Source organism: Gallus gallus, chromosome 3 (genome assembly GCF_016699485.2).
Source record: "Gallus gallus isolate bGalGal1 chromosome 3, bGalGal1.mat.broiler.GRCg7b, whole genome shotgun sequence".
Lineage (NCBI taxonomy): Eukaryota > Metazoa > Chordata > Aves > Galliformes > Phasianidae > Gallus > Gallus gallus.
In genome coordinates this window covers 91300968-91328220 of record NC_052534.1, presented here as the reverse complement: position 1 = coordinate 91328220, position 27253 = coordinate 91300968, and the positions used below count along the sequence as shown (strand labels likewise).

Genomic DNA, 27253 nt, shown 5'->3' with positions numbered 1-27253 from the left:
TTGGCCACATCCTACAGCAACGTAACTTACATCCACGCAGACGGCAACAAATCCGTTTGACCAAATGGAACAAAAAGATCAAAGAGAAAGGCATTTCAGTTCAAACTAAATCTTTATTCATATGGAAAATACTATTTTTCTTTCTGCAAATGATGCTAATAAATAAAAATACTCAGAAAACTTTGCTTAGAGTTAAGTGACTACTTACAGCCACACGAAGCTTTTAATTCCCGTTAAAACCACGCCAACGATCATGCAGATTGGCTACGAGAAAGCATTATAAACTATATTTTATTTTGTGCAATCTTATGATACAATCTCAATGCTATCTTCTTCTAAACCATTTCACATAGATTGAAATGCAATTTCAAAACAAATATTAAGGGACATATTCTACACTTATTCCACACATGGAGCCGTGTATAGTTTAAGCCCATCAATGTAAATGTAGTTAAGCATCTAAAGAAGGTAAAAGAAAAGAGGACCCCGTTCTGAGAATTCAGACAAGTTTAAAAACACAGGAAAAGAAAAGCTCACACCGGTGAGTTCTCAAGACAAATAACATTATCAAATCATAACAATAAATTATATTAAACTTAATAATGTTCATCCTTAAAACATTTTTTTTTTCTGAGGAAATATCACTTAGAAAGCACACCCAACCTTCCATCAGTACGTCATACCTTAAGTTTGCATATCTCGATTTCCCACTCGGATACAGTTTTGTTTTCTACCAGACTTCAGCTTCGCGAGCATAATCTTTATCATAACTTTAAAAACAAATCAAAATATTTTGCAGTTAAGCTGTGCATCAAACACATCATCAAGGTGAGAAACAGGCACTTGACAGTATAATGTGCAAGGCAAAATCTTTACTGGTCACAGTATAAATAGTTTCTTCAGGAGGGAAATTAAAAGCTCTCAGCCCACCTTGGGTAGTGAAATACCAAGGGCTGCCAGCACATCTCCTTCTGGTCTTTTAGGTCAGCACCGACAACCAAACTAAACACCAGCTCATGCCTTTGGCTTAGAGGGTATTCCATTAACTATAAAATGCAGCATACTTTACCCTAGAACCCTAATGCTTTCCTATAATTAACCTCAGCATATGCACTTGCCAAAGGCAAACACTGAGTTTATTCACAGACTAAATAACTCAATATAAATGCTAACTCTTTCTCCTCTGTATTTTTAATATATAATGCCAATTTATAATACATTTGCCAGTTACAAGATCCTGTTTTGTAGCACAAAACACTGATGTTCTTCTATACAAAATTAAGAACAATATCTTTTAACATCCTATTAAACTCAACCAAAAAAAAAAAAAAGACAAAAATCCATTTTGCTACATCTCTCTAGGCACATCTCAACAGGAAACTCCAAAGAATACCTATGCAGGAACCGTAAGCCAGAGAACCGTTACATGAATTGGAAGAGAGAGGAGAAAGAGAGCACTAAGAAAGGAATAATGTGGCAGGAAGAGAAACAAGGTACAAGCTTAGAAGTAAACTGCATGCATCCCTTTTCATAAGCATAAGCTTGTTGCAAAAATATGTTAACAGGATATCTATTAAATATAAAGGTATACATTTCCTTGTAAAAACGCTGATTTTCTCTCCACTACTAATCTGATCTTCCTATTGTACTGGCCACGTTGCTAGGCAGTCGACACAGGTTTTCAGTTCAGTTTTACAAACAGGAGAGAAAAGGCTTCTGTTTACGTCTGCCATGAAACTTTTGGTTTGATTTGTTTTCCACAGATGTTAAAAGTAGTATTTATATAGGTCACAGAAATGAAATGGAAACCAACTTTGGATCTGACATTGGCTGCGCTGCTGATGAGAGACAGTATGCTAGAAAGAGGCACTTTAAGTATTCTATGTACATTTCAAATCTCCAGTTTAACACTTCACCCTCTTTTACCAAAACTGAAAGTCTCAGTAGCAAGTGAGACAGAGCTTTGTAACAAAATGCTTCAGAAACTCTGTGCATGCACAACCTTGTATTGGCTCAGTTAGCTTGGAAATGCCGATCTGTTTCCATCACTGCTTAGGGAGGGAAGGGTGAGGGGCAATCAACAAATTGTACAAAACAAAAAGTTGCTTGTAGAACAGGGACCTGCTGTTGTCAAAAGGTCGTTTATCCTTCCATAAGAAGCGACTTCCCCATAGATTGAGGACTACACACACTGAATACTGAGACCTTACACTCTGCCCACTGCCGCTTTCCAAATCTACAATCACTTCTATTTTTGGCATGACACGCGTCTTAACAACTGACAAGTTCAGCTTTGTCAAACAACATTCAGTACAAAAAGCTCTGGAAGACCCATTTGACCTGACTACTGGTGAAGTTCCCGTGACAGAAGGAATTACACTGGAGTCATATTTTCCCATTTCACACACGGTACATTGTGACAGTTGAGCATCTCGTGTGCACAAGCTGAAGCATATGCTGAGGCTGATGATTTGGAAAACAGTCTACTAAGTATAAGCATTCTTCCTGCAAGCTACACATCACTATTCTTACTTCAGAAGGGACAGCATCAAAACTAAAATTTTGAGTGACCCTCAAATACCAGGAAAATAAACAAGGACCTCAAGCTAGTGGAAGTTCCTACATAAGGCAGTCAAATTTACAACCAGTGTATACATTCACTAAGGAATTACTCTTTTTTTTTGGTAAAACCAACAATCAAACAAACCGCAGAGTCTGGATGTGAAATATAGGCACAAAATAGATTCTCTACTTTTGTTTTTAGTGTGGAAAACATAGCTATTTAACAATGTAATAAGAAAATTTACTATCAGGTGAGCAAAAATTCGTAACAATCGGAATAAAACAAAGTACTGTATAAAGGTGCAATATTGAGCAGATTTGATTTTGGTTTAAACATACAAGTAAATCATGGAACCTTTCTCTTCTTACCTACAAAGTATTTCACATCACCAGCATCATTCCAGCTCTTCCCAGTTGTCAGTAAGGTTACCTTTGCTCTGACGTCTAATACTAACCAGCTTTCCAGCTGATTTGATACTCCACCTGGAACTGTTTCCTGAGCTGGCCAGGTTTGTGTATTTTGTGGAGCCTTTGGTTTCATCTTCCCAGCCTGACCAGGCTGAATAGTCATTTAAAGCAGTTGCTGCATCACTGGCAGAGTCAGCAGCAGTAATCTGTGGTGGTTCCCAGCCCTCAATCTCATCTGGTTTCCTAGACTGGACGTTCTGCTTTATCACCAAACTGTCCCAAAAACCTGGCTTCTTTTCTGACTTCATCTCTTCCTTTAATTTTAGGTTTGTTCTAGAAAATAACAATGATTAGGTGATTAATTTCTTCATTTAACAATGCCCGTAACAGTTATTAATAACATTCAATTAAATAATTATGTTTTATAGGAGTGAATGCTTTTATTCAACAGAACCACCTAGAATTTTACCCAAAGCTAGCTCTGCATCTTCACTAAGAAGTCAGCTGTTGTTCTATGACAGCACATCCATAATTGCCATCTTCAGGAAAAATACTTCCTATAGGTATAAGGTTAAGCACAGCAGACTCTTGCAGTGGGAGAATGGAACTGGACTGAGTATCACAATTTATTATAATAGAACTCCCCACCCCTAACACATGAGCGCAGGCCTTATGAGGAGGGGCTGAGGGAACTGGGATTGTTCAGTCTGGAGAAGAGAAGGCTCAAGGGAGACCTTATGGCTCTCCAGAACTACCTAAAAAGAGGCTGTGGTGAGGTGGGGTTCGGCCTCTTCTCCCACGTAACTAGCGATAGGACTAGAGGGAATGGCCTCAAGTTGTGCCAGGGGAGATTCGGGTTGGATATTAGGAAAAGAGTGGTCAGGTGCTGGAATGGGCTGCCCAGGGGTGGTTGAGTCACCGTCCCATGAGGTGTACAAGGAATGTTTAGATGTTGCACTGAGGGACATGGTTCAGTAGGGAAATAGTGGTGGCAGGTGGACAGCTGGACTGGATGATCTTGGAGGTCTTTTCCAACCTTGGTGATTCTATGGTTCTATGAATTACACAGAAGTGCCTCTGGAAACATATGGAGCATCTTAGCTTGCATTAGAACAATTCAGGACATGAACCAAAACAAACCCCAAACCCAGCACTAGGACAGCGGAAGTATTATGAAGGTATTTTGTCTACCACTAGCTTTAAACACCCACTCGGTACTTTCCTCAGTTTCCTATTCCCGTTACCACATTTGCAGTTACACATTATAACCTAAACTATTTCACGTGCAGTATTAGGACTTTATAGAGACCAGTACTTTTTTTTTCCCCCTCAAAGATATGCACAGTACTTTGAAAACAGTTGTTTCATTTTTCTGAGAAGAAATTCCAAAGTTCCCCTCCCAAAAATGAGAAAAAACAACCTTTGTGTGTAATACATACAAATAACCTCTCTTTCAGAGACATTTAAAAGGCTATTTATGCTAATAAATTTCTTATCTCATACTAAGAAGATTATGTAAATGCAGTGAGTAGCATTTAAAGTACAACAGGTACAAAATGTCAAATGTTTGTGAGTAAGTTTATGTACAAGGTTATAGGTGCAACCAAAAAACAGAACACAAAAGGCTGAGTACCGGTGGTGAAACACACAATCTTCATGGTTCAACGAGCTAAGAAGAAAACTGAAAGCATTATCTACTACTAGCATACAAATTAGCCACAAATAAAACACCCACTGAAATAGTATGAATATTTCTATTAAAAGACTTTTTTTCCACGAACAAAAGCTTAGCATAAGGAGCTCGATGCTATCGCATTTTAGTGGAAGCAACAGAAGCAATAGCTTTAAAAGGGCTTTTCCTTCAGTGAACTTAGCATTTGCAGAGTTGTCACCTTGTTAAGGCCAGACCCCAACCACTATTCTTATATTTTGTGCCTACAGCACTTGAAAAGTTACATTTTCTTAGAAGTGAAGTCATGGCATATGGTTACAGGAAGACACTCCCAAACATGAAACACATACATATAATAATAATCACAGGGCATTAAAAATCTCCTTCCATATTTACTGTAACTCAGTCTTCATACTGTCTCCACTCTCTTCACTGCGTTATTTCATCCCTACTTTTTGCATGCCTTGCAAAGGATCCTGTAAGCAACCTTAGCATCTTAATACCAAGAAAACTGTACAGAAACTAGAGCCAGGAACTTTTATTGGACAGGCTCAAAATGACATGGAAATATACGTATTTTAAATACGTGTGTATATATATACACACGTATGCATTTATATGCACATAAATACACAAACATACTGAAATGCATGTGTTTCAATGCCAACTGGAAACAAAACATACAATGACAAGTCTTAGCAAAACTTTTACGTGGCTGGAACTGATGAGTGGCACACTTCTTCCTGTTCACGTCCAACGTAATTAGTCAATGTATGGAGGTAAACCCTACATGTGCTGTAATCGGGAAAGAGTCAGCCCTGGGAAGAGGTCTGTCTATTCAGACAAGGGCTGCAGCCACAACACAGTACAGAACTGCCCTGTGAGCATTTCAGCTCCAGAAGGGAAGATGTGACACATCTACATCATTTGGCCTTTTCAGGTGTAGACAAGACTCCAAAAAAGGAAGTAAAGCATGTTAAATAAGGAATTCCTAAGCTCAACTGCAAATTAATCAGTAAGAGGAAAGAAGGTCACGGATGACTCTTTAACTCAGAAACCTTTACACAGCTGAATTCCCTCTTCTTCCTGACATGCCTAAATAGGTTATCAACAATACCATCCTTTCCCAGCACAGCAGGCTTTACGAGTGTTTAACTTACAATGAATAGTTCTGAAATGCACATAAACCTTTCTCTGTGGTTTAACTTCCAGGAGCTGAACATTACTGCTTTTCAGCCTCTTCCTTCAATGCTTTGCAGAGCTATTTTCTGTTCCAGTTTGTGTATTTTTACAGCAGATAGAACAATCAGATTAACTCACCCTTTGGATTTTGGAGACTTGCATCCGGCCAGCAATTGCTGCTCATCATCTTTATTGAACATAGATGTCACTTCCTTCCAACCCCGGAAACTTGCACCTTGAACCTATGCAGAGAAGTAAACATACTCATAAGCATGCATTACCGAATTTGAGTAGAGAAGTGCGTGCCAGTGCTGACTGCTTGGGTGACTGATGGGCAGCCACAGTCCCACTTCTCTCGTGCCATGAAGCTGGGAACATGGAGGCTCTCTCCTTTTGAAAAAGACTAGATTGGGTGACTGCAAAAAGAGCTGTTTCGTGCTGAGTAGAGAGAACAAAACCTTGCTGGTCTGCAGGAGCTGAAAAGTGATGCTGAAGAGTGCAGCTGGGCTCCTGGATGCTCTCCTGCAGCCAAGAGCTGCTGGCTGCGTGTTCATCTATCACACATAAGAAGGGTGACACTGGGAATCTAGGCACGGAGACACGGGGAATCTAGGCAGCTGAGCAAACACTTTAAGAGGTTTCGGTAGACAGAACTGAAATGAACAGTCATTGCTAGAAGGGGCCACAACAGGCAGGACAGCTAGCTGAATCATGAAACTCTTTAGATTTTAGCTGCTTTGCACAGTTGTTCCTATTTTTAAACTCACCCAGACTACATCTTTTGGCCTTGCAAACAGAAGGGGATGGTATGTCTATTGGTTCAGCAGTGAGATGTGACACAGGCACCACTGGGTGCATTACAATGTGCTCTCTACATTTACACCGTAAGTTTAACCATTCCAGCAAAAAGATTTCCAACAGTATTAAGGGTTTCACTCCTTCTCCCTCAAAGAAAAAGTTACTGCTTGTCTTTCTTTTGATAATACGTTTAGTGACTATAAAATGCAAGCACACGTGCCTAAGGGAACATAGAAGTTGCTTGTCATCTCTTGCAGAGTCTAGTAAGAATGGCACAGTCTATTAACGATAACCTGATTACATTAAAAAATACAACAATGCATTACGAGATACATAAACAATCAAAAGAAAATTGTAGTTGTCAACATAAGTGAAGGCTAATTTATCACCTATTATTATGCTTCGTTCTTTCTGCAGAACTCACTGGTACAAATTAGTCTAAATTTGACATTTTAAGCAATTACAGATGATAGCTGGTATGCCCACATAGGTGTTGAAAGATGCATGAGAATATCACCTACGAATTGAGTGCAAACCAGGTAGGAAAACACAGATACTGCCAACTCCTCTGCTTGCAGAAACCGACAACTTCCACAGTTTAGGAGAGTAAATCAGTGCCCTCACTGTTGTATGTCAGCCACAGAGCATTTCCAGCTCGTGCTCTCCTGTCCTTCTGTGCTTCTTACCCACCTCCATACTCACTCCTGAACAATCCCAGACACTAAGGGCCAGCAGACAGAGCAGGCCCACTTGAGTATTAGCAGGAAGGTCTCATCTAGACCTTCCCACCACTCCATTTCATTTTGGTGGGATCCAAACAAGGATCCAGATTTAAGCACAGCTCAGGGGACCTCTGAAGACAGAAGGCTGAGCAAGAAGGGGACAGACTCTTTAGCAGGGTCTGTGGAGACAGAACAAGGGGAAATGGTTTCAAGCCTAAAGAAGGTAGATTTAGGTCAGATACAAAGAAAAAATATTTTACAGTGAGGGTGGTGAGGCACTGGAGCAGGCTGCCCAGAGATGTGGTTGATGCCCCATCCCTGAAGACTTTCAAGGTGAGGCTGGATCAGGCCCTTGGCAATCTGATCTAGCTGTGGTGTCCCTGTTCACTGCAGGGCAGTTGGACTAGATGGCCTTCAGAGGTCCCTTCCAGCCCTAAGGATTCTATGATTCTATGAATTCCTAGCTCACTTGTAGGATATGGACACACCAGGCACAGGAAGGTTGTGTTCGCCATAATCCAGTGCTCTGCTACTGCTCTGCCCACCTCTTCCCAAACCCACATCTGACCTTACAGAAAACCACAGCTTTCCTCATGGCTCCATAAGAAAAGCAATTGCTTCTACATATGTATTTTTTTCCACTATTAGAACAAAGTGAGTACAGGTCATAAGAAAACTCTCATACACAAACATAGGCTATTTTTAATTCCATTAAAAATATATAGACAGCTAGCTTCAGCTTTCTATCCCTGCGGTAGACTAGTCCTACATATGCTGCAAACAACTGGTACTAGCAATAGCATCAGACAAAACCAGGCAAGCTGTGGATGGTGCCTTCAGATACCTTACCTCTCCATGCCAAGTCCTTGCACTGAAGCTAGGAGCCTCTCCAAGCAATAGTTAATGCTTGGAAATGCCATGGTCTAATAGACCAATAGAGGTCTAATATTCAGTCCTAGCCTTTAAAGGCCCAGCCCTGTCAGCTTCGTCTGTTGTTCTGTTAAACACATTAATAAGTTTAACATGAGGATTTTGTTACTGTGTTTTGGATTCCTGTCACTGCAATGCAGCTCATCTACAATACATATTCAAAAAATGGGGATCTCCACAATGTGAGATCTTGAAGTAGCCTTCACCTTCTGCTGCCTTACCATTCTGCTGCTGCTCTCCCATTTCAAGCCTCTACAGGCAGGAACCTTTGCTAACAACTCCTACTGCCTTAATCCTTTCAGCTTGATAAAAGACCCAATAACTCTCAGTGGTCTAACTTAGACATAAGCTTATCTATCTTCAAAAATAATGGTTCATCTAACGTAATAAACCTGCAGATGAAACAATGAAAATCAAAGAACCACCTCATTACAGTTTTCAGATAGAAATCTAATACATAGACATGCAACTGGACTAACCTAAATTGTATGTGCCTTTGAAGAACAGCGTTGACAAAAGGCCATTTGTCACATCTATGAAGAAACATCTGTGCACACCTATGTTTAATGTAGAAAGGGTATACCTTTACACACACACCTCTTCTTTTAATCTAGAAAATTATGCATATTTCACTGATAGAACTCTAACCTTTGCTGCATTGTTTTGGACACTCAAGTAATCCTACATCTAAAAGAAAATTTAAAAAGAAAAAAACACCAAAGTCATTTTGTAGTAAAATCCTGTTAATATCTAGACACACATTTCCCACGTTTATACCTTGGGATATTTTTACATCTAATTTCATGAAGCCTGATGCAGATCTGCAGATGACTTCAAGAACAATTATTAGAAGAGGCCCATTCAATGCCAAGCAGATGCCGTATTCAGGTCTCTAGATAAAAATGTATAGAATGCTGGCTGGTGGTTCTTTCTACCTGTGTGTAAATCAGTAACTACGTATACCACATTGTACTATTCCTTCAGCATCTACCAACTTACATTTCAATAAAGTATGCCCATACAGTTAACCTTTAAGATATACTTCCATCACTTATTTTCAGGCTGCTGAACTATTGAGACAGTGATCTTTCTTTCTGATCATGACTGTCATATATCTGTCATGTACTAAAAAAATTCCCTAACACAGCAAGATGTGTTTGCTTAAGCCAGAGGTACGTGTGACTCCCAGTGCAGCTGGAGTCATTACAACTGTATCTGCTAGTAGGTACAAGTCAGTGAAGAGATCCTGAAGTCACTGTTCTCCAAAACCTTGAGTTTGACACGCAGCAGTTTCAACAACTTTGCAAAGTTATGCAATATATGAAAATAAATTACCAATATTGTCCTTGAGCATCAAGCCACTCACAGAAGTTCTGTATTTCATTTTTATGATGTAACAGTCTACACGAAGCTCAGAAGTACTACTCCTAAAGTTTTCAAATAAGTCCACATTTACAACTAGTTCATATTCACAAACTTTTAAAGTACTTCTTCCACGCATCAATGGAAAAAGAAATCATTCAGCATCCAAAGTTCAAACAATCCCAGAGTCCATGTGGATGGAAGAGACCTTTGGAGATATCTACCCACCCACGCTGCTCAAAGCAGGGACACTCAGAGCAGCTTGCCCAGGACTGCATCCAGCTGGAACCAGAACATCTCCACAGGTGGAGACTCTGCAGCCTCTCTGGACAGTGAGTACTCTCTGTGCTTCTGAGGTACCTGCAGAAGCCTTTCATTGTTGCTCTTTATTTCCCTCACCAGATTTAACTCTAAGTGGGTTCTGGCTTTCCCAGCTCCATCCCTGCATGCTCACAGAGTGTCTTTATGTTCCCCTTCCACCGCTTGACCCTGCTTTCACCTCCCATATGTTTCCATTTTATGCTTTTTTTTTTTCCAGAAGCATCCTGCTCATCCACACAGGCCTCCCGTCACCTCTGCCTGCTTCCCTGGTTGGCAGGACAGACTATTCTGGAGCTCGGAGGAGGAGAGCTCTGAAAATCAAAGCTGACAACAGTAGAAAAGAACAGGGTGTACGGTCAAAACTCCACGTTTAAAACAAAATAAAAACTTAGAAACAAAAGACAAGTGAAGTGCTCAGAGGGGACTGCTAAGAAAACAGATTACAACTAAGGACTAGTATTGTAACTTCAGATGTTAGAAAGGCTAAGCCTTTAGAAGGCCAAGTTGGATGCCGCAGTCTACTGTTTTTCAAAAATGCCCGTGAGAAGCAAAGTAGAAACCTCTCAAGAGGTCATTTCAGCGCTGTGTGAAATAGGCTCGCAGGCTGCTCTCATGCTAGCTTGACTGTGAGAGCGTGGTGTACTCCCATCATAACAGCCATAATATGCTTTCCCCCTAACATCCATTTTTGGCCTTGAAAATCTGCATCGCAATGCTCTGTGCAATCAACTAAAAGGATCAGTAGAAGTGAAAGGTAGATGTGAATTAATCCATCAACAGGCAGACTACTGAAAAACCATCATCTTCTTCCTCTGCATTCAGTAGTGTTAATTCCAGTTTATGAAGGACTCTCCCTACGCTGAAAAAGCTGCCATTTAATTAGTGTATCTTCTGACACTGGGAGTACAAGCAGCCACTTCCAGAACATCATGAAAAGGATGCAGTCTGTCCATCCCTAGTCCAACTGCCTGCAATTTTCTCCCCCTCGCTGCTAGTCCCTCTGCTTTGCCAAACCTTTAGTATTGGTGCCCATCTGTCAGACAGATTCCTGAAGAGAACTTTCGCAAGATGGCAGATCTGGTTTATCAGACACTGCTGCCAAGAAAGGCAGACCCAGTTCATTACCTACTGACATTTATACCACCTTCCTTATCCCATGGTTTTGTACCCGTGTGATACTATGGAAGATCAGATGAAATTACTAAGTAAGCAGAAAACTCAGTCATTTGTCTTTTGCGTTCTTTTGGTTAATGATAAGAATCAGCTCAATAAAAGATGTCAGAGTCAGATAGTCACTAAACAACATAGAGGCTAGGGGCAACAGAACTTTTTTTTTTGTAGCAGAAATTACTATACGAACTCTAGCAATAAAAATTGCAGCCATCTTTCTTACATAGAGCTTTGTAGGCACAGCGTGGCTTCCCTGAACTCACCCCCCTAATCTCAACCCTTATAGGAAGGTTTTTACGTTTCACTGCCCATATTGATCCAAGTGAATTAGCTATATATAAACTACATATGTTGACCAGTTGACAGCAGGAAACAAACATCTATCAACAGTTAACTTGATATGCAAAGTACACCAGAAAGGGTCAGGTCCTCCTGGTTGGAAGTCTCCTATAAACTTGAGAAGTACCACTACAAATAAAATACTTTAAGTATACCAGTTTTCACTACACCAACTAATTCAGATGATTGACACGACCCTCAGCTTCCCATACTAAGCAGACAGGCAATGAGTAATGAATCGTAGTCTACTGGGAAACAGTAAAGCATCGTTAGGATGACTTTTCAGTTAATTTTACTGTAACAGGTACGTAATTCACAATTAGAGTTCCACATAATGTTAAGAAGGTTCATGAAAAATTAGGCTAAAAGGTGACAAATGAGGAATACTAGCAGTTATATACAAAAGAAGTAGAACACTCCTAAAAGTAAACAGTATGTTGCAGAAATATATATATGCACATACAGATGAACACATACTAAAGAAGATGACTACACTTAACTGAAAATAGTTAATTGTACATGAATGCTGCATTACGGTGGGAAGGGGATAAGCATAGTCTCAATCAAGTAAGAACAATAGTAAGGATTTGGGACATGCATTAGAGGTATATGATAAATAGTTAACATTTCAAAGCGAATGATTCAAGTATGTTTGAACATCACTCTGACTAAAACAGTACTGCTTCATGAATGGGTAGTAGTACTTGCAATATATTCTCGTTAGACTTTTCTACTTCTTGACTGCTAACCAGCAGGGCTCCGGGGAACAGAAGTCACTCTCTGTGGGCTACAAGAAACCACATAACAAGAGTCTTAGCAACCAAAAAGAGCAATTTTGTGCTCTGCATACCTGCAGTGAGAATCAGCATGTTCAGTGCTGTTGTGTAGTTAAGCAGCTAATCCCTAAAAAGCCTCAACTCAGCATGTATGAAATGAGATTTCTAGAAACGTATGTTTTGGCCAAGTTTGAGCAGACCATCACAAGTACTTTCATGCAGGATTGACAACTGGTGAATCAAAATCCTCCAGCAATGTAGAAGCACTCCACAGAAAGAGTTCACAATTTTCTTTTTTAAATGGAAACAAAAATGGATTTTCCTCTCAAACATGACTGAGAAGAAACAACTGTTTGTTCTGCATCTTTCCTCCCTCCTCTGCCACCCTGGCAAAATGAGGCTAAAATAAAAAGCCAGGGAGGAATTTTCCGTATAAATACTTTACAGGTCAATAAAGTTACAACTGAGTGTTTTATAATAAAAAATGCCAATCAGCTTTAACTAAAGAAATGCTGTTCCCACATTATAGGAAGCCTATTCATAACATGCAAGAATCCAAACAACAAAGAACTGAAAATGAAAAAAACAATCCCCCTCCAAATTTGTTTCTCAGATATCAAAGCATTTGGGGGGACAAATTTCTCAACTTCCTTGATGTGCAGACCAACAATTACTCTGTTCATGAGTGAAACTCCAGAATTTGGCCCTACTGGATTTCCCAACATCTCTACTACCATTATCAAGATAATGTATCTTGTTTCTCCAAACTATCTGCCTTTTTTCAAAAGCTGGCCTGGTAACAATTGCAGGTGATGCCTCTGCTGTGCTTCCAACTCTGAAATTCAGCTCTGGGGTCGGTCCACTGAGATGAGCTTAGCTGTGGCCAAAGAGCGATGTGCTATGGGTTCCAGCTTCTGCCTTTCCCACTGTACCGCTACAGATTGCACAGCTCCTCCAGTGGAGATGCCACATGGCTTTCTGACCAGCTGTACCTGCCTTCTAGGTGAAACAGGAAGAGGGGTGCAGAAAACTCTAGCATTGAAGCCAACATGTCCTCACTACAGGGTGGGCAACTTCTTGCATGAGCACAGTGTAATCTTATTTTGCAGCCTATGGCTTCAGGCGCTAGGACCAGCTCCTGCTTGTGCACCTTCAAAGGCATTTCTGTCAGACTGGGAATAAGCATTGGCCTAAAACCTGGGCTTTAAGGGCTATCCATAAAGGCTATCTCCCTAAAGGGCACACATACCAACTTTGGATCCCTTTTCTTCAAGAACTTCATTGTTCCTCATTATACTGCTTCTACATGGAGACTCATTCATGAAATGCATTCACTGAAAAGGCCACACATATAAAAAGCCTTCTATATTAAGGATTTGGGAACTCATGGGATACCACTTTACTGACAGCTTTTAAGACAGAAGAACCAAATAAAACTCAGAAGTGCTTTCCGAAACAACAATAAAGAAAAATAAGATGAGAAGGATAAGGAGAGGTTTTAGTAAATACATTTTTAAGAGAAGGGGATTTTACTTTACAACAGAAAAATACCACAGCTCTGTGGTTTGCCCCGGGGCCTTTTTTTTCCCCTGAAACCAAAACACGCACTTAGCAAGTCTTCCTGAATGACTAAGAAATGGACAAAAAAGCTTCAATATAAAAGAAATTGATGTCAAGGTTATTTTCCTAAACATTTATCATCTGGTGTAAATAACATCGCAGTTTACATCTCCAGAAGGAGGAATACATTTTTATTTCTAAAAAGCAGAGAGATATAGCACAACTGCATTTCTATTTTCAGTGAAAATCATGCTGCATCTCAAGTAGAACAAAAAAGAAGTAACACGGGCAGATGTTCAGTTTCTACATGTTAATGTGAAGTATTCTATTACGCTAATGACACTGTTTTTAAATGCTTTTCTCTATACCTATGGAATTTCAAAACAAGCTCTGGCATATCATAGCTACTTCCAGTTCTTTCATCTTCTATCAGTGTAGTTTAAGAACCTTAAAAAAAATTCCTGGACACATATCAAGGTAAAAAAACATATAACTCAAATACTGACTTTCCTGAAAGAGACACAAGTCCTTGAGGTCACAGAGCCAGCTGAGTTACACGTATAGTGGAATATATACAAAAATCTCTCCCACTGATCATATTTTCAGCACAGGTAATATTTAGTTCTTCTATACTTTAGATTTCACTTCAGTTAATTCCTGTGGATTCTTATTTTCATTTCAACATATACACGTTTTAATATATACTACATGAAAGAATAAAAATAAAGGAACTTTTCTTTCAAAAAATAATTAAAATGCTGCTTTACTTCTTTGCAACTACTACACTGCTTAGATTACTTCAGGGAAAAATCCGTGACAGTATGAGAAAGGACCATAAGTAACCATAAAATCAACAATAAAGTACACAAATATCCTCCTTAATTCAGGCTGCAGACGATAAACAGCAAAGTTCCTAACACACACCAAGTGAAGTGTATATATATGATATAAAACATTCTACACTCCCAAAGAACAGGTATTTACCTTTGTTGCAAGTTGAGACACTGAAGATGGAACTTCATCATGAAGAAACTGGTCTTTATTCTCCAAAAAGAAAAGAATAAAGATAAAAAAGGCTCATGGTCAGTTCAGTTTGACAATAAGCAGCAATATTTTAGAATACTCATAAATGCTTTTATTCTACTCAAAACATCATGACAGGAAATTGACAGAACATGGTCACACTGCAGAACTAAGCAAACATCACAGCTAATGCTGCACCAGGAGCAAAAACACAAAATCAAATCCCTACAAAACCAAAAGCCCCACACCAACCAAAAAGAGAGCCCAAAAACTTCTGTCAGAAGGATTTCCACACAATTGGATTTTAAAATTTTAACTTGAATCTTAAATTAATAGTTATGTCTGCAGTTCTTTGTAGATGTTGCTCTATGCTGTGTCCATCCAAAGATCTCTTCTTCTTCTTTCCCATCAAAAAGCAATACACTTCCCCTTCATTACAGACTTTTGCCTGCATTCCTTTCCCTTCTATTTTCAAGATCTGTGACGAAAACCAGAGTACTGAGGATGCTAGCAAAGGAAATTTAATAGGTCAGCATTTCTGTCCATCTCTGAATCAAGTTGGTATCTCTGTGCACTCAAGCAAGCTATCAGCAGGCCTCCCAAGACAGGACAAGTAAGATCAGTACCAGGAATACTTTACAGGTCAAAGAAGATATGATAAGTGAGCCATGGTATATTAGAATTGTGGGATTTTTGCTTATTTCAGCCTATGTTTTAAACAACGTGTGTATATACATACATATATATATATATATATATATATAGCTCTACACATAGCTCCAAATACCAGTAGACCCTAAATACAAAATAAGAACAGAAACCTACAACTTACAAAATTTAAGAGCAATTCCAAAAAAAAAAAAAAACAAAAACAAAAAAACCTCTCACAAAAATTACAGGATAATGGTTTACAGAAAGCCTCTCTGAAGTGACCATTTCACAGAATTCCCAGTAGCTACTTTTGGTCCCTTCTTTTCTTATGACAGACAACTATCACTTCAAAATCAAATTTGTCAACTCCTCCTTTTTTCAACTAAAAGGAAATGTTAACAAGTTTATGTGCTCAGAATTTTTCTTTTGCTTTTTTTGCTTATTTTTTAAGCTAACTCCATATAAATAAAACCACACATCTCTACACAAAATGCCCAAAGACCTGTCACTTTGCTAACGGCATTAGGAAGAGGTGAGAAAGTTTACAAGAGAATTGTTAGGGGTATCTAGTCATGGGGGACCCCAGAAGTATCAGCCTCCTCTTGGAGAGGCCACCTTCTCATCACACATCCTTTTTTAATTATATTTATTGTAATTTCCTAGTAACGTTTCCATGTACAGCCAATCCTTCACGTTGTACAAGGGGTGAGGAGCATTTCTAGAACCAGTATGAAGACCATCCTGCTGTACTTCAGCAACAACTGTATGTTGGAAACAGCAATATGCAGATAGAGAGGAGTACTTGCCGGGGCAGAATACAAAGTCACGAACTCCTAACATCACCAAAAATGAGACTATTGCTTTCTGTGCATCTCAGAAAGTTACTGAACTTCTGCATTTAGGTCAACTGTCTTAACACAGGATATCATTGTAGATGAGATACTAAAAATTACAACGTTAACATTTGTGCAATACTCCAGAATGAAATTTAGAGGCTCAGGGGAGCCATCTAAATCATTGCACTCTACAACTTCCCGAAGGGAGGCTGTGATGAGGAGGGGGTTGGCCTCTTCTCCCAGGCAACAAACAGAACTTGAGGAAATGGCCATAAGTTGTACCAGAGGAGACTTAGATTAGACATAAGGAAAAACTTTTTCTCTCAGAGAGTGGTCGGGCACTGGAATGGCTGCCCAGGGAAGTGGTGGAGTCACCGTCCCTGGCAGTGTTCAAGAGGTGTCTGGATGAGGAGCTACGAGATATGGTTTAGTGGCTTGTGGTAGCAATGGTAATGGGAGGGTGGTTGGACTAGAAGATCTTGTAGGTCCTTTCCAATCTTGTGATTCTGTGATTCTATGATTTAGTTACTTTTTTTTCACCCCCAGTTTAAAGAGAGAACTGTGGAATCATTGGCAATATTTTGAACAGAAATGCCACACAGAATTCCAGGGTAAGAGCTAGAGAACTCCTATCGCATTTGTCCACATTTATTTTACCCAAAAGAAAAAAAAAAAATCAAGTACTAGAAAAGCCTCCAGGAAAAATACAGTAAAAGTGGTTTCAGCCACCCAGAGCTGTCAGAGCCACCAGGTACAACAAGCACAGTGCTATCTCCAGAACAAACAAGGCACTACTGGTACCTCCCAGAGGAACAACACCTCCCATTTTCATTCTTTCAGCTTTTCAAACATATTAAGAGGGATTATAAAAATAGGACAATGCATAAAGAAAAGATGGAAGGGTGAAGGCATACAGCCTCCACCAAGCCAGAGCATACAGAAACAAAAGTGTAAAACAGCTTTCACAGTGCAAGGTTTTAGGGAAAAGCTGAGAGATGCGGTGAGCATCTGACAGGGCTGGGGAGCCAGATAACAGGCATAGGAAAACTGGAACACCATCTTTGATAAAAGATGTCATTCACAATGAACAGTTAAAAAAACAATAAAACCCAACCTTTTCGACCAACTGTGACAAGCAGGGTTGTGTTGCTGTTAATACATCCACGTGTTACTACTCACAGACATACAGTGTGATCCTCATAACAAACGGGCAGTAGCTCCCAGGAGCATGCTCACACAGAGGAGGACTGACAGCTCAAAGGCAACACAAAGTTAAAACATACAAAGTACGAAGACAAAAAGATATTAATCCTTCAGAAAAGCAACTGGGGTGAATCCATTGCTCAAAACACATTTTACAGGAGTGGAAGACCTATCAAGAGGCCAAAAGCCCCTGCGCAGGATAGGGCCCTCTGAAGAACTCGTAGTAATAGGACAAGGGGGAACAGTTTTAAACTACCAGAGGGGACATTTAGGTTAGATGTTAGGCGGAAATTATTTTCTAGAGGGTGGTGAGGCACTGGCACAGGCTGCCCAGAGAAGCTGTGGATGCCCCATCCATGGAGGTGCTCAAGGCCAGGTTGGATGGGCCCCTAGGCAGCCTGAGCTGGTGGGTGGGAACCCAGTCCATGTCAGGGGGATTAGAACTGTATGGTCTTTAAGGATCCTTCCAATCCAAGCCATTCTATGACTCTAAGAGACCTAAGAGATGAAGAGTTGGTCAACTGTGATGAATGTCTGACATCCATCCGTATGTCTTATATGCTTTCAGTAACATGTGACTGACACCAAAGAGCTTTCAACCAACCAACACTAGTAGGTTTGAATCTATCAGTCTCAGGCAGACATGATTCCTACGTATTTGCTGGAAAACCTATGGCTAGGGAGAGTAGAGGAAAGCAAGGCAGCAAATAAGGATGCTCCACGGCAGCCACAGCATTCACTGACTGACATGGCCAGGGGAGGGACCTGTCCGCTGGGTGACAAGAAAAGTGACAGGGATTGGAGCACTATGGGGAAAGTCTGAGAAGAGATAGGAAGGCACATACAGTCCATCTTCATGTGTTACCCGGCGAATCACTTTTTTCCCCTCTTCTCAAAGATATGGCCTACTTTCATCATTGATTAGGGACCAAGGAACCTACAATTTCATTTTTCTTCTTTTATTCTCCTCTAAGGGGACAAACTACCACACAGCTATTTGTAAAAAGTGAAGACACGCTTGCTTTATCACACTGCATAAGAAACACCAACATTTACACATTATCCCAGTTTACTTTAGTCTGAATGGTTTACAGTTACTTTAACTTAAAAGAAAAATGAGGAGTACATTATAGCATTTAGTAATGAAATGGGCAACTAAATGCTAAGGCAAGTGGGAAATGCTGATCAACATGAATAGCCTTTCAGTTCTGGCATGGGAATGTTGGTATGCACAGTGTGTTTTCGTAAGGAAACAAGTGCCCTTTTGTTGGACACACTGCAAACCATAGGGTACTCAAGGGATTAATTCAACTAGCACATAAAACTTTTTGTACAGAGATCAAAACTGTAATCTACTTCCCTCAGCTTCCTTTGCGGTAAAGTAATTAATTAGTCCCTTTAGATCATTCAGTCCATGATGAGAAACACTGGACACCAAAGAGTTAAGGCAAATACTACCATCATCTCGCCCTGCATGTCTTTCTCCTGCTCTAGTACATTAAATGGTATATTATCGATTTTCTCTACTCGGTTATGGAGCCTTCCTATCACACATACACTGGTTGTCAAAGTAGAACACACGTAAGAATAAGTGGTTATTTTAGGAATAGGTCTTTTTGGTACAAATTACTGCCCTTCCACTGATCTGCTACATCTCCTGTGCCTACTGCCATGTCTCATCAAGGACTAAGTGGAATTTAACGTCTAGGTCATCATGCCTGTAAGTGCAAATTAGATTATGAACCACAAATGAATAACTTAAGTGGAACAAAAAACAACCACCAGCACCTGAGGAGATATCTGCCGTGCAGAAATTAAGACAACTCCCAGTCCTCCCCAAAGCCCCAAAGTAACCCAGAGATAGGAGATGAAGAAGGAAAAAAAAAAATTCTCAGAAGATTGTAGACCTCAAAGTTAACCTCTGAAGCTGGAAAGATTCCCAAAACGCTGATTACAAACCAAACAGGAGAACGACTCTATATACACAGCCTGACCGGAGACGGCCAGCTCACGCTCAGATGAGATCCCGCTGTCAGATCACTATCTTCAACCTCAGCTAACAAAAGAACCTGCTTCCTTCGGTTTAAGCAGGATTTTGCTATAACATCAAATGAAAGAAAGAAAGACTACAACAGATTAATACAGCAAAAGTCACTCCGCTTATCTGGTTTTAGATCTGAAACAAAACCAGCGCAAAATGCACTCCTCAATGGAATAAGGAGAAAGTTAGCAGTAGGTAACTTTGGTCGTGGGCCTTGCATTCTTGATCACACACACATACACTTGGAAAATTTGACGTGTGGATATAAATATGCTTTCCAAATCATCAGCTTGAAGCAACTGTGATCAAACGTAGAGGGATAGCTGGAAATAAAACAGAAGTGTACCTAATGTTGATGCAATGTGGAACGTGCCCTTCAAGGACATGAGGCCTGCAGTCTGAACTGCCAAGGGGTGCGTTGCTCAGTCACACAGCTTGCTTTCATGCAAGGCCAGGTGTTCAACAGATGCAACTCCATGTTGAACTGCGAATTTCCTTTCTCCTTGATATCAGAGAAGGTCAAGATTAAGTCCAAGACCAGTTCTAGTCTTGTCCACGCTTCATCTACTGCTAGGTCTCAGTCTTTCAGTGCTGTTTCCATGTTCCTAAAACAAGTGAACAAACCAAACTAACCATCCAAACAGCTGGCATACACTGAAAACTTATTAATATTGCCAACGAAAAATATCAAACTAGGTACTTCCAAACTCTTTTCACGCTCGAGAGTTATTTGGCATTTTAAACTGGTTTGTCAAAAACAATATAGAGAACATTCTAGTACTCTAAATTGCTCACTAATGTTACAAAAGCATCTCCATTATAACAATAACCCAGTTCAGATACCACTGTGACTGAACAGTGACAGTGACTGCCACCCTGGCAGCCTCCTCTGCCACTGTGTGGCAAAATGGAAAATAATTTGTTCACAAAGAAAAGGAAAGCTTAAAAATGAATTATGTTAAAGAATGTGCTTTCCTCTTTTAACCTTATGCTTTCATCTTGCAATTCACCAGACCATGTGCAGAAGAGCTTGCTCCCTGCTGCCTTTGAGAAGCCCAGGTGACTCTTTCAGATACAGCCGACAGCCCATCCAATGCATTCAAAACTGCTTTCATCTTCTAGGTCCCCGTCTTCTGCAATTAACTATTATTCTCCAGATTGACCGGATGATGAAAAACAGTTTTCCTATCTTTTCACCCTTTAAAATATTATTAAGGCTGAATAAATCAAAACAAAGATGATGTTTTTCCCATCAGCATTCACAGCTGTCAAAAACTTGTTTAGCATTTTGACAAACTGTTTCATTCAACCGTTTCTTCTTCAGTTATTGCTTTGCGTTCTTTTACACTTCAGAATAGAATACCTAAATTATTTCCATATTCTTACTGTCAATCGATACGAATGGCAAGAGTTCCAAATGTAAGTATTTACACAAGGATACTTGGGTAGCTCTGCATTTTATTGGCATCACAAAAAGAAATATCAGAGCAGCAGATTCCGATGCTCCGTGCTCTCGTCACTAGAGGAGGTTAGTTTATTAATTGCTCACATTATTGTGCCTACCTGAAATAAGTCATTAAAATACATCTTACTCAGATTTTGCTTCACATCATATTTTTGGAAGAATGTTACTTAACACCTTAAAAATAATGTTAAGGACTGAGCTCATTAAGAATACGCTTTTGCCCGATTTTTAATATCTAAAGTATGCTCCAAGAACTGGAAACGACTATATTGAGAGGGAAGTAACATCAATGTCACCGCTGAAAATATGGTCAGATAATCGATTGGACTCGAATTGCTGCAACAATGTAAATACTACAATGTAGTTTTTGATTCTGATGATGTTTCTGATTGAAAATTTCTCTGATGTAATGACACCAGAAAATGATGACAGTTCAAAAGACAGTATCTGACTTATGGTTTTTTTACTCAGTCACGCATGGCATTTGAAATTAAATTACACATCCCCCAGAAAAAACCTCCTGCATGAGTAATGGTAATATTTTCGTAGAATAGCTTCTGCAAAACAGGTTGAACACTTTATTTTTGGTTACGGTGTTCAACAGCAAACACACCACTTCCTTTTGAGATGCTGCTTTCATCTCCACGTGCAGTGCTACACTCACAGCCCAGCCTGGCCCCTCGCAATGAGTTGGAAGAATCACAGCATTGCTCAGGTTGGAAAAGACCTTCAAGATCATCGAGTCCAACCTCAACTACCCTAACTCTAACAACCCTCCGCTAAATGACATCTCTGATGATGTCAGGACTGAGAACTGCTCTACTTGGCAAGGGATCCATCTAACTGCTAATAACTCTGCACATGTTATGGATGCTTTTATGCAATCGGACAAAAAGTTTCTACAGAAGTGAGGGAAAAAAATCAAAGCTTTATTTCGGTAGTAGAGAATTAACTACAGGAAAAACATTAATTCTTTCTCAAAAAGTACTATGTACTAGTTTGTTCCCATATTAATGGCACGCAATCTCCACGCTGCTGGGAAAGTACGCTTCTATTAACTTTGCATAAGCATATCACAGAATGGTAGAACGGCTTTGATGAGAAGACCATCCTGTTCCACCCCTCATACTGTGGGCAGGGCTGCCACCCACCAGACCAGGCTGTCCAGGCCTCCATCTAACCCAGCCCTGAGCACCTCCAGGGATGGAGTACCCACAGCTTACCTGAGCAGGCTGTGCCAGTGCCCCACCACCCTCCGAGTAAGAATTTCTGCTTAAAATTTAACCTAAATGTCCCCTCTTTTAGTTTAAAACCGTTCCTTCTCATCTTATCGCTATGTGCCTGTGTAAATAGTCAGTCTACGTCTACAAAGATTCAGCAAAGAGATTAGGGATGATGGATCTCCAGAAACGATTTTGAGAAGAATGGGATTCTGCATCAGCCAAAGGGAATAATTCCTTATGGCGCTTGCAGGGATGCAGACAGACAGGGCTGAGGACAAACAGAGGCTATCACAGCTAGTAAAGCAGAACTGGCACCAGAAAACATACAAGTGTTAGAAGTGACAAATGGGCAAGAGGAAGGGGATGTACTGAGAAAAACCTTGAAAGCAAGGCTAGAAATCTGAATGTAAATGTCCTGAAACAATGGGAAGCCGGCTGAAGAAACTGAACCAGAAAGATAAGGACAACTTAAGCTTTATGCCATAAACAACAACACTAATATCAGCAAAAAGACACCTCAAGACACCACCAGCTCTCTGCAGGGCTCCATGAAGGCTGAAAAGGGATCTACTCAAGAAGCTGCTGCAGGATGTGAGTGATGAAAACAAACAGGAAAGGCGAGTCAAGGGAAGCTTCGGGAGAGTTTTTGCTGTCAGTCCTCCCAGGTCAGGAACGACGACAGAATACAGGTGATGGATGTTAGCCAGGAAAACGTCACAAAATGTCACAGGAACTACTTTGATGGAAAAACAGGCTAGAACAGAGGAGTACGTATGAAGGAATTATAAAAGTACCTCATGCAAAGCCTGAGACACATTTAAATGGCTAGAAAGTGAAGGGAAGACGTTAGCTGGATTAACATTTACTACTTTTTTTTAATTAAAAAATAATCTTATTCACTGTATTAGTAGAGCATACCAAATGCTGCACAGCACCCACCCATTCCTTCAGGGCCCGTCTGCGTTCAGCTCAGACGAAGATGAAAGCCAGTCCCAAAATTGTACCGGAGATTTAAACATCTTAATTAAAATAGATAACTAAAAATCTGTATACCCGACTTTAAACATATTCAGTGTGCAAGTCTAAACAAAACTCAGCATTAAACATGTTTTTGCACATATTCCCCGTGAACATAACCAAAAATACCATCAGAGGGGAACAGGTCAAGCAAGACGAAGGATCTGGAGCATTTTACATGAAAGACAAAGTTGTAAATATAATACAACTTAGCTGGATACTCATCAGCTGTCCTAATATATAGGCAGATTCCAAAGCTGAGCACCATTTTACGTAAGAGTTGCATGAAATATTGACACATCATTGACATCTCTGAGGCCTGATTAGATTACAGCAGACTTTAATCAAGGAGAATACAGCCTGACTGCCAAAACACTGCCCTGCCGAAGTCAAAACCAAACATTTTTCCCATTCCAAAAATATAACTCCAGTTTGAAACATAATGAGTATATTACAAACCGAATGCAGGTTTGGCAAGCGTCACTGTATGTTTCAAGCATATTTTGAGAGAAAAACGCAAGAAGACATGAATTTCATGTTACACACTCGCACTATTCACATGTATTAAGTTGCCTTCATGCATTAATTGCAACTCTAAGCCAATAAAGAACCTTCACTGCAAAAATGTAAAATATTTATGCTTTGAAGAGTAAACTAAAATTAACCTTTATAATTCAGCCTAAAACTGTCTGATCTAAACAAATAACAATATACAACAATTGTGCACACGTACACAAATCGTTTCAGAATTTACTTGTCTTTCTTATCTCAGGAAACAGCTTACTATTTTAAATAAGTGTTAACAATTCAATATACTTCAATGTATGCAGAAACTTTGGCTAAGAAGCAGCTAGAGGCTGTCAGTTCCCTCCCGCTGCCATTCTCATGCTCTGAAATTTGTTTTCCTTCTGCCTGGAAACAAAAAAACCAACCCACTCTCCACAAAAACAGAACAGTCACAATTCTGGGTTTAGATAAAACTAAGCTTTTCTGTGTAAGCAAGTGAGACCGTGAACCTCTGCAAATCCAAACGTCTGCTTGTGCAAAGCCCAGATCAGCCTTCCATATCTAAATAGGATGATTAAAATTTCTGTAGAGCCACAAAGGGTTTTTTTTTTCTTTTTTAATTCCAGCAGCCTAATTCTTTGTTGCTGTCTGCTCCTGAATGTCCTAATTACAAGGTTCTACAGCGAGAACTCCTTCACTCTTTCCCAGCTTTGAAGAAACCACATAGAGCAGCATAAATCAAACGCAATGATGACAGTCAATCTTCCATTTTAGCAACTGGTGTATCCACAAAGAACCTAGAGGAAATGAGATCTAACAGCAAACTTCTGCCCAAAATCCAATGATGGGCTTTTTTAACCTACTAAAGATCATTCCCATCAATTATTTAGAGCTTAGCCCTCGAGACAGAAAATGAGGGGAGCTCTGGATTCTTTTCTTCTTGATAAGAACATTCTTCATCCGCAGTTCAGACATTCTGCCCAAGACAACTCCAACACCGCAGAGGCAAACTGAGTTTCTCCTGCACAGCCGCCATACTGGAACCACATCTCCTCCACTCCGTGGCCCTCCTGCAGCTCAGGACACAGCCACGAAGCACAGCTCCCTGCTGAACCCCCCTGCACAGTGCTGCACTCCACTCCCCTGTGACCCTACTACTAGGAGCAAACGTGGGTTCTGACGAAATGTCAGAAATCACAAAGGCTACAAGTGAGGCCCTTGAGCCTTATCAGATCTAACAAGCTGAACAAGTGCCTTACGTTACCTCCCACTTACTCCTTGAGGCCCACTTGAATCACACCTCAGAAACACTTGCACCTATGGCTGATCTAGGAGGCCGCTAGGAGGCCGATCTCTACTTTTGATGGATCGCAAGAAAACACTAATCAGACGATCACAGTTCTCCATATAGTCATTCCTTAAAGCTTAAATAAAATCTAAAACAACTACTTGAAAAACAGTTTTTTCTCAAATTTAAAAATCAAGAAGACTTGACATAGGCCAAACAACAGTAACTGTCTCCACAGCAGTTTCTGGGTTAACCTACGCTAGAGCCCTGCTAACTTCCCTAAATCATTTGTCTACAGGAATATTTCATCTAGGGTTTTGGAATCATTTATTCTTCCCCTGCCATCTCCTACACCAAAAAGTAGACTTTATCTGAGTGCCACTGGTAACAGACACTGTGGGAGTAGGAATGGAGTTTTATTAAAATGGATGAAAATGGCAAACCATCTGCACCAGAAACTGTTGTCAATACCATTTTGAGATCCCCTACTAAGGAGAGGGAAGCTCGTGGTGGGAAAGACAAAGAATGGTAAAAAAAATAAACAAACACACACACACACAAAAAAACCCCACCAAATCTCTGCTGCTAAGGTTGAGGAAAAAATGATGTGAGAATTGTAAGGATGAAAGATCGAAGAACCACCTTCTGATGTGGGGAGTGCTAGGGTCAGGAGCATCAGAGGGGTATGGGAGCTCTTGTGTGTAGAGAAGAGCAGGGAACGGTCCCTGCAAAGCATGTGGTGACTTTCTGGATGTTCGTGGTGGGTTTCAGGAGGTAAGCAAGCCTAGGAGGGTTGTGGACAGCAAACCAGCAGCTTAGTGAAAACAGCACAAGTTTGCAAGCACCTGAGGACAGGAACCATAGAAGTAGAGGCTACATATGGTATGAGAAGCTGCAGGAGACATTTGGGGTTCCCTCCAACTCCACAATCCCCTTCATCCCTTGAAAGACTCTCCAAAATAAGTATCCATTCCTCTTACAGAAGATGCCATTTATCCACAAGCACTTTCACATCTGGGGACAGGGCTCATGTGGCCACAGGGCAGAAGAAAAGCCGAGGCGAGGCTGCACTGGAGACCAGAGCAGTGATTTTGGCTCCTGGGAGAGGGAGGGAATATCTGCTGTGACTAGGGGAGGCTGCTCGTCAGCAGCAGCCACGTGTTGACAATCCATCGCAGCTACCAACCAGAAACTCAAGCAGAGATAGGCTGTCCAGCTCCTCCAGTAAGGCAGGTAAGAGGCACAGGGCAGGCAGTGGGGTGGGTGTTCGTACCCAACCTCAAATACAAATCCCACCAGCCCGCAGCCCTGGGCAGCCGCCTGCTTGGGCTATGGCTAATCCCAGCTTGGTGGCAACGGAAGATCAGATCTGCAAGAAAGCTGAACGGGCTGCTGAGCTGGGCTAATGCCGAATCGCTATCAAGTTCTTGAAAGCAGTCAGCAAACATTCTTATAGTTGTTTTGCCTGGTGCTCGACCGATGCCCTTCCTTTCCAATTGTGTTTGTTTGACGACAGTTCATTGGGAAGGTCGCTGCTGGCATGCAACTTACCATTCAACAGCGAGAGCCTTCAATAAGATCGCGGCTATTTACAGATAACCAACCGCTACGGCCAAAAACTCTAGCAGAAGCCACCGTGACAGAACTTAGCACCGCACACAAACGCACAGCCATCGGCAGACGCAGGCTGCTCGCCTAAGGATGGCCGCGTAATTCATCGCACCGGGCGCTGCGCTGCCCAGGGCCGGGGCTGAGGCACGGGAAGGAAGGGAGAGCCGGGCAGGAAGGAGAGGAGAGGAGAGGAGAAGAGAAGAGAGACGGCGAACGAGGACCCCAACCCGCTGACAGCCGCACGCACGGCACCGGCACCGACCACCTTCGCCCATCGCGGCGCGCATCCCGGCGTGGAAAACTGATTACTCATGTCGCCGGCAGGAGAGGAGGGGGGCGAGCCTCGCGGCCCCCGGCCCCGCTCTTACCTGGGGGGCCGCGAAGGCGGCGGCGGGCGGCAGCGGGCCGCGGGGCCGCGTCTCCTCCTCCTCGGGGGAGTCGTCCAGGAGAACTTTGCTGCTCTTGTTGAGCTTCCACATGGCGGGCGCGGGGAGGCGGCTGTCGCCTCGCTGTCGGCGAGCGGGCCGAGGCCGGGCAGGGCGGCTGGGCTGGGCTCGGCTGGGCTGTCACCCCGCCGGGGGCTCCC

The 27253-nt window shown here is 41.2% G+C and overlaps 1 protein-coding gene across 2 annotated transcripts; it reads right to left on the bottom strand.

Moving 5' to 3' along the window:
- Window positions 1-93: 93 nt before the first annotated feature.
- On the bottom strand, window positions 94-27253 carry TDRP (testis development related protein). Of its 2 annotated transcripts, XM_015284928.4 has the most exons (4): window positions 27036-27253; window positions 14787-14846; window positions 5963-6066; window positions 94-3303 (listed from the first exon to the last, which is right to left on the bottom strand). In XM_015284928.4, the coding sequence occupies exons 1-4, from the start codon at window positions 27144-27146 to the stop codon at window positions 2958-2960; spliced, it is 621 nt and encodes a 206-aa protein (XP_015140414.1). In that variant the 5' UTR covers window positions 27147-27253; the 3' UTR covers window positions 94-2957. The 2 variants fall into 2 exon arrangements, with proteins under 2 accessions (XP_015140414.1, XP_015140415.1); XM_015284929.4 differs by lacking the exon at window positions 14787-14846.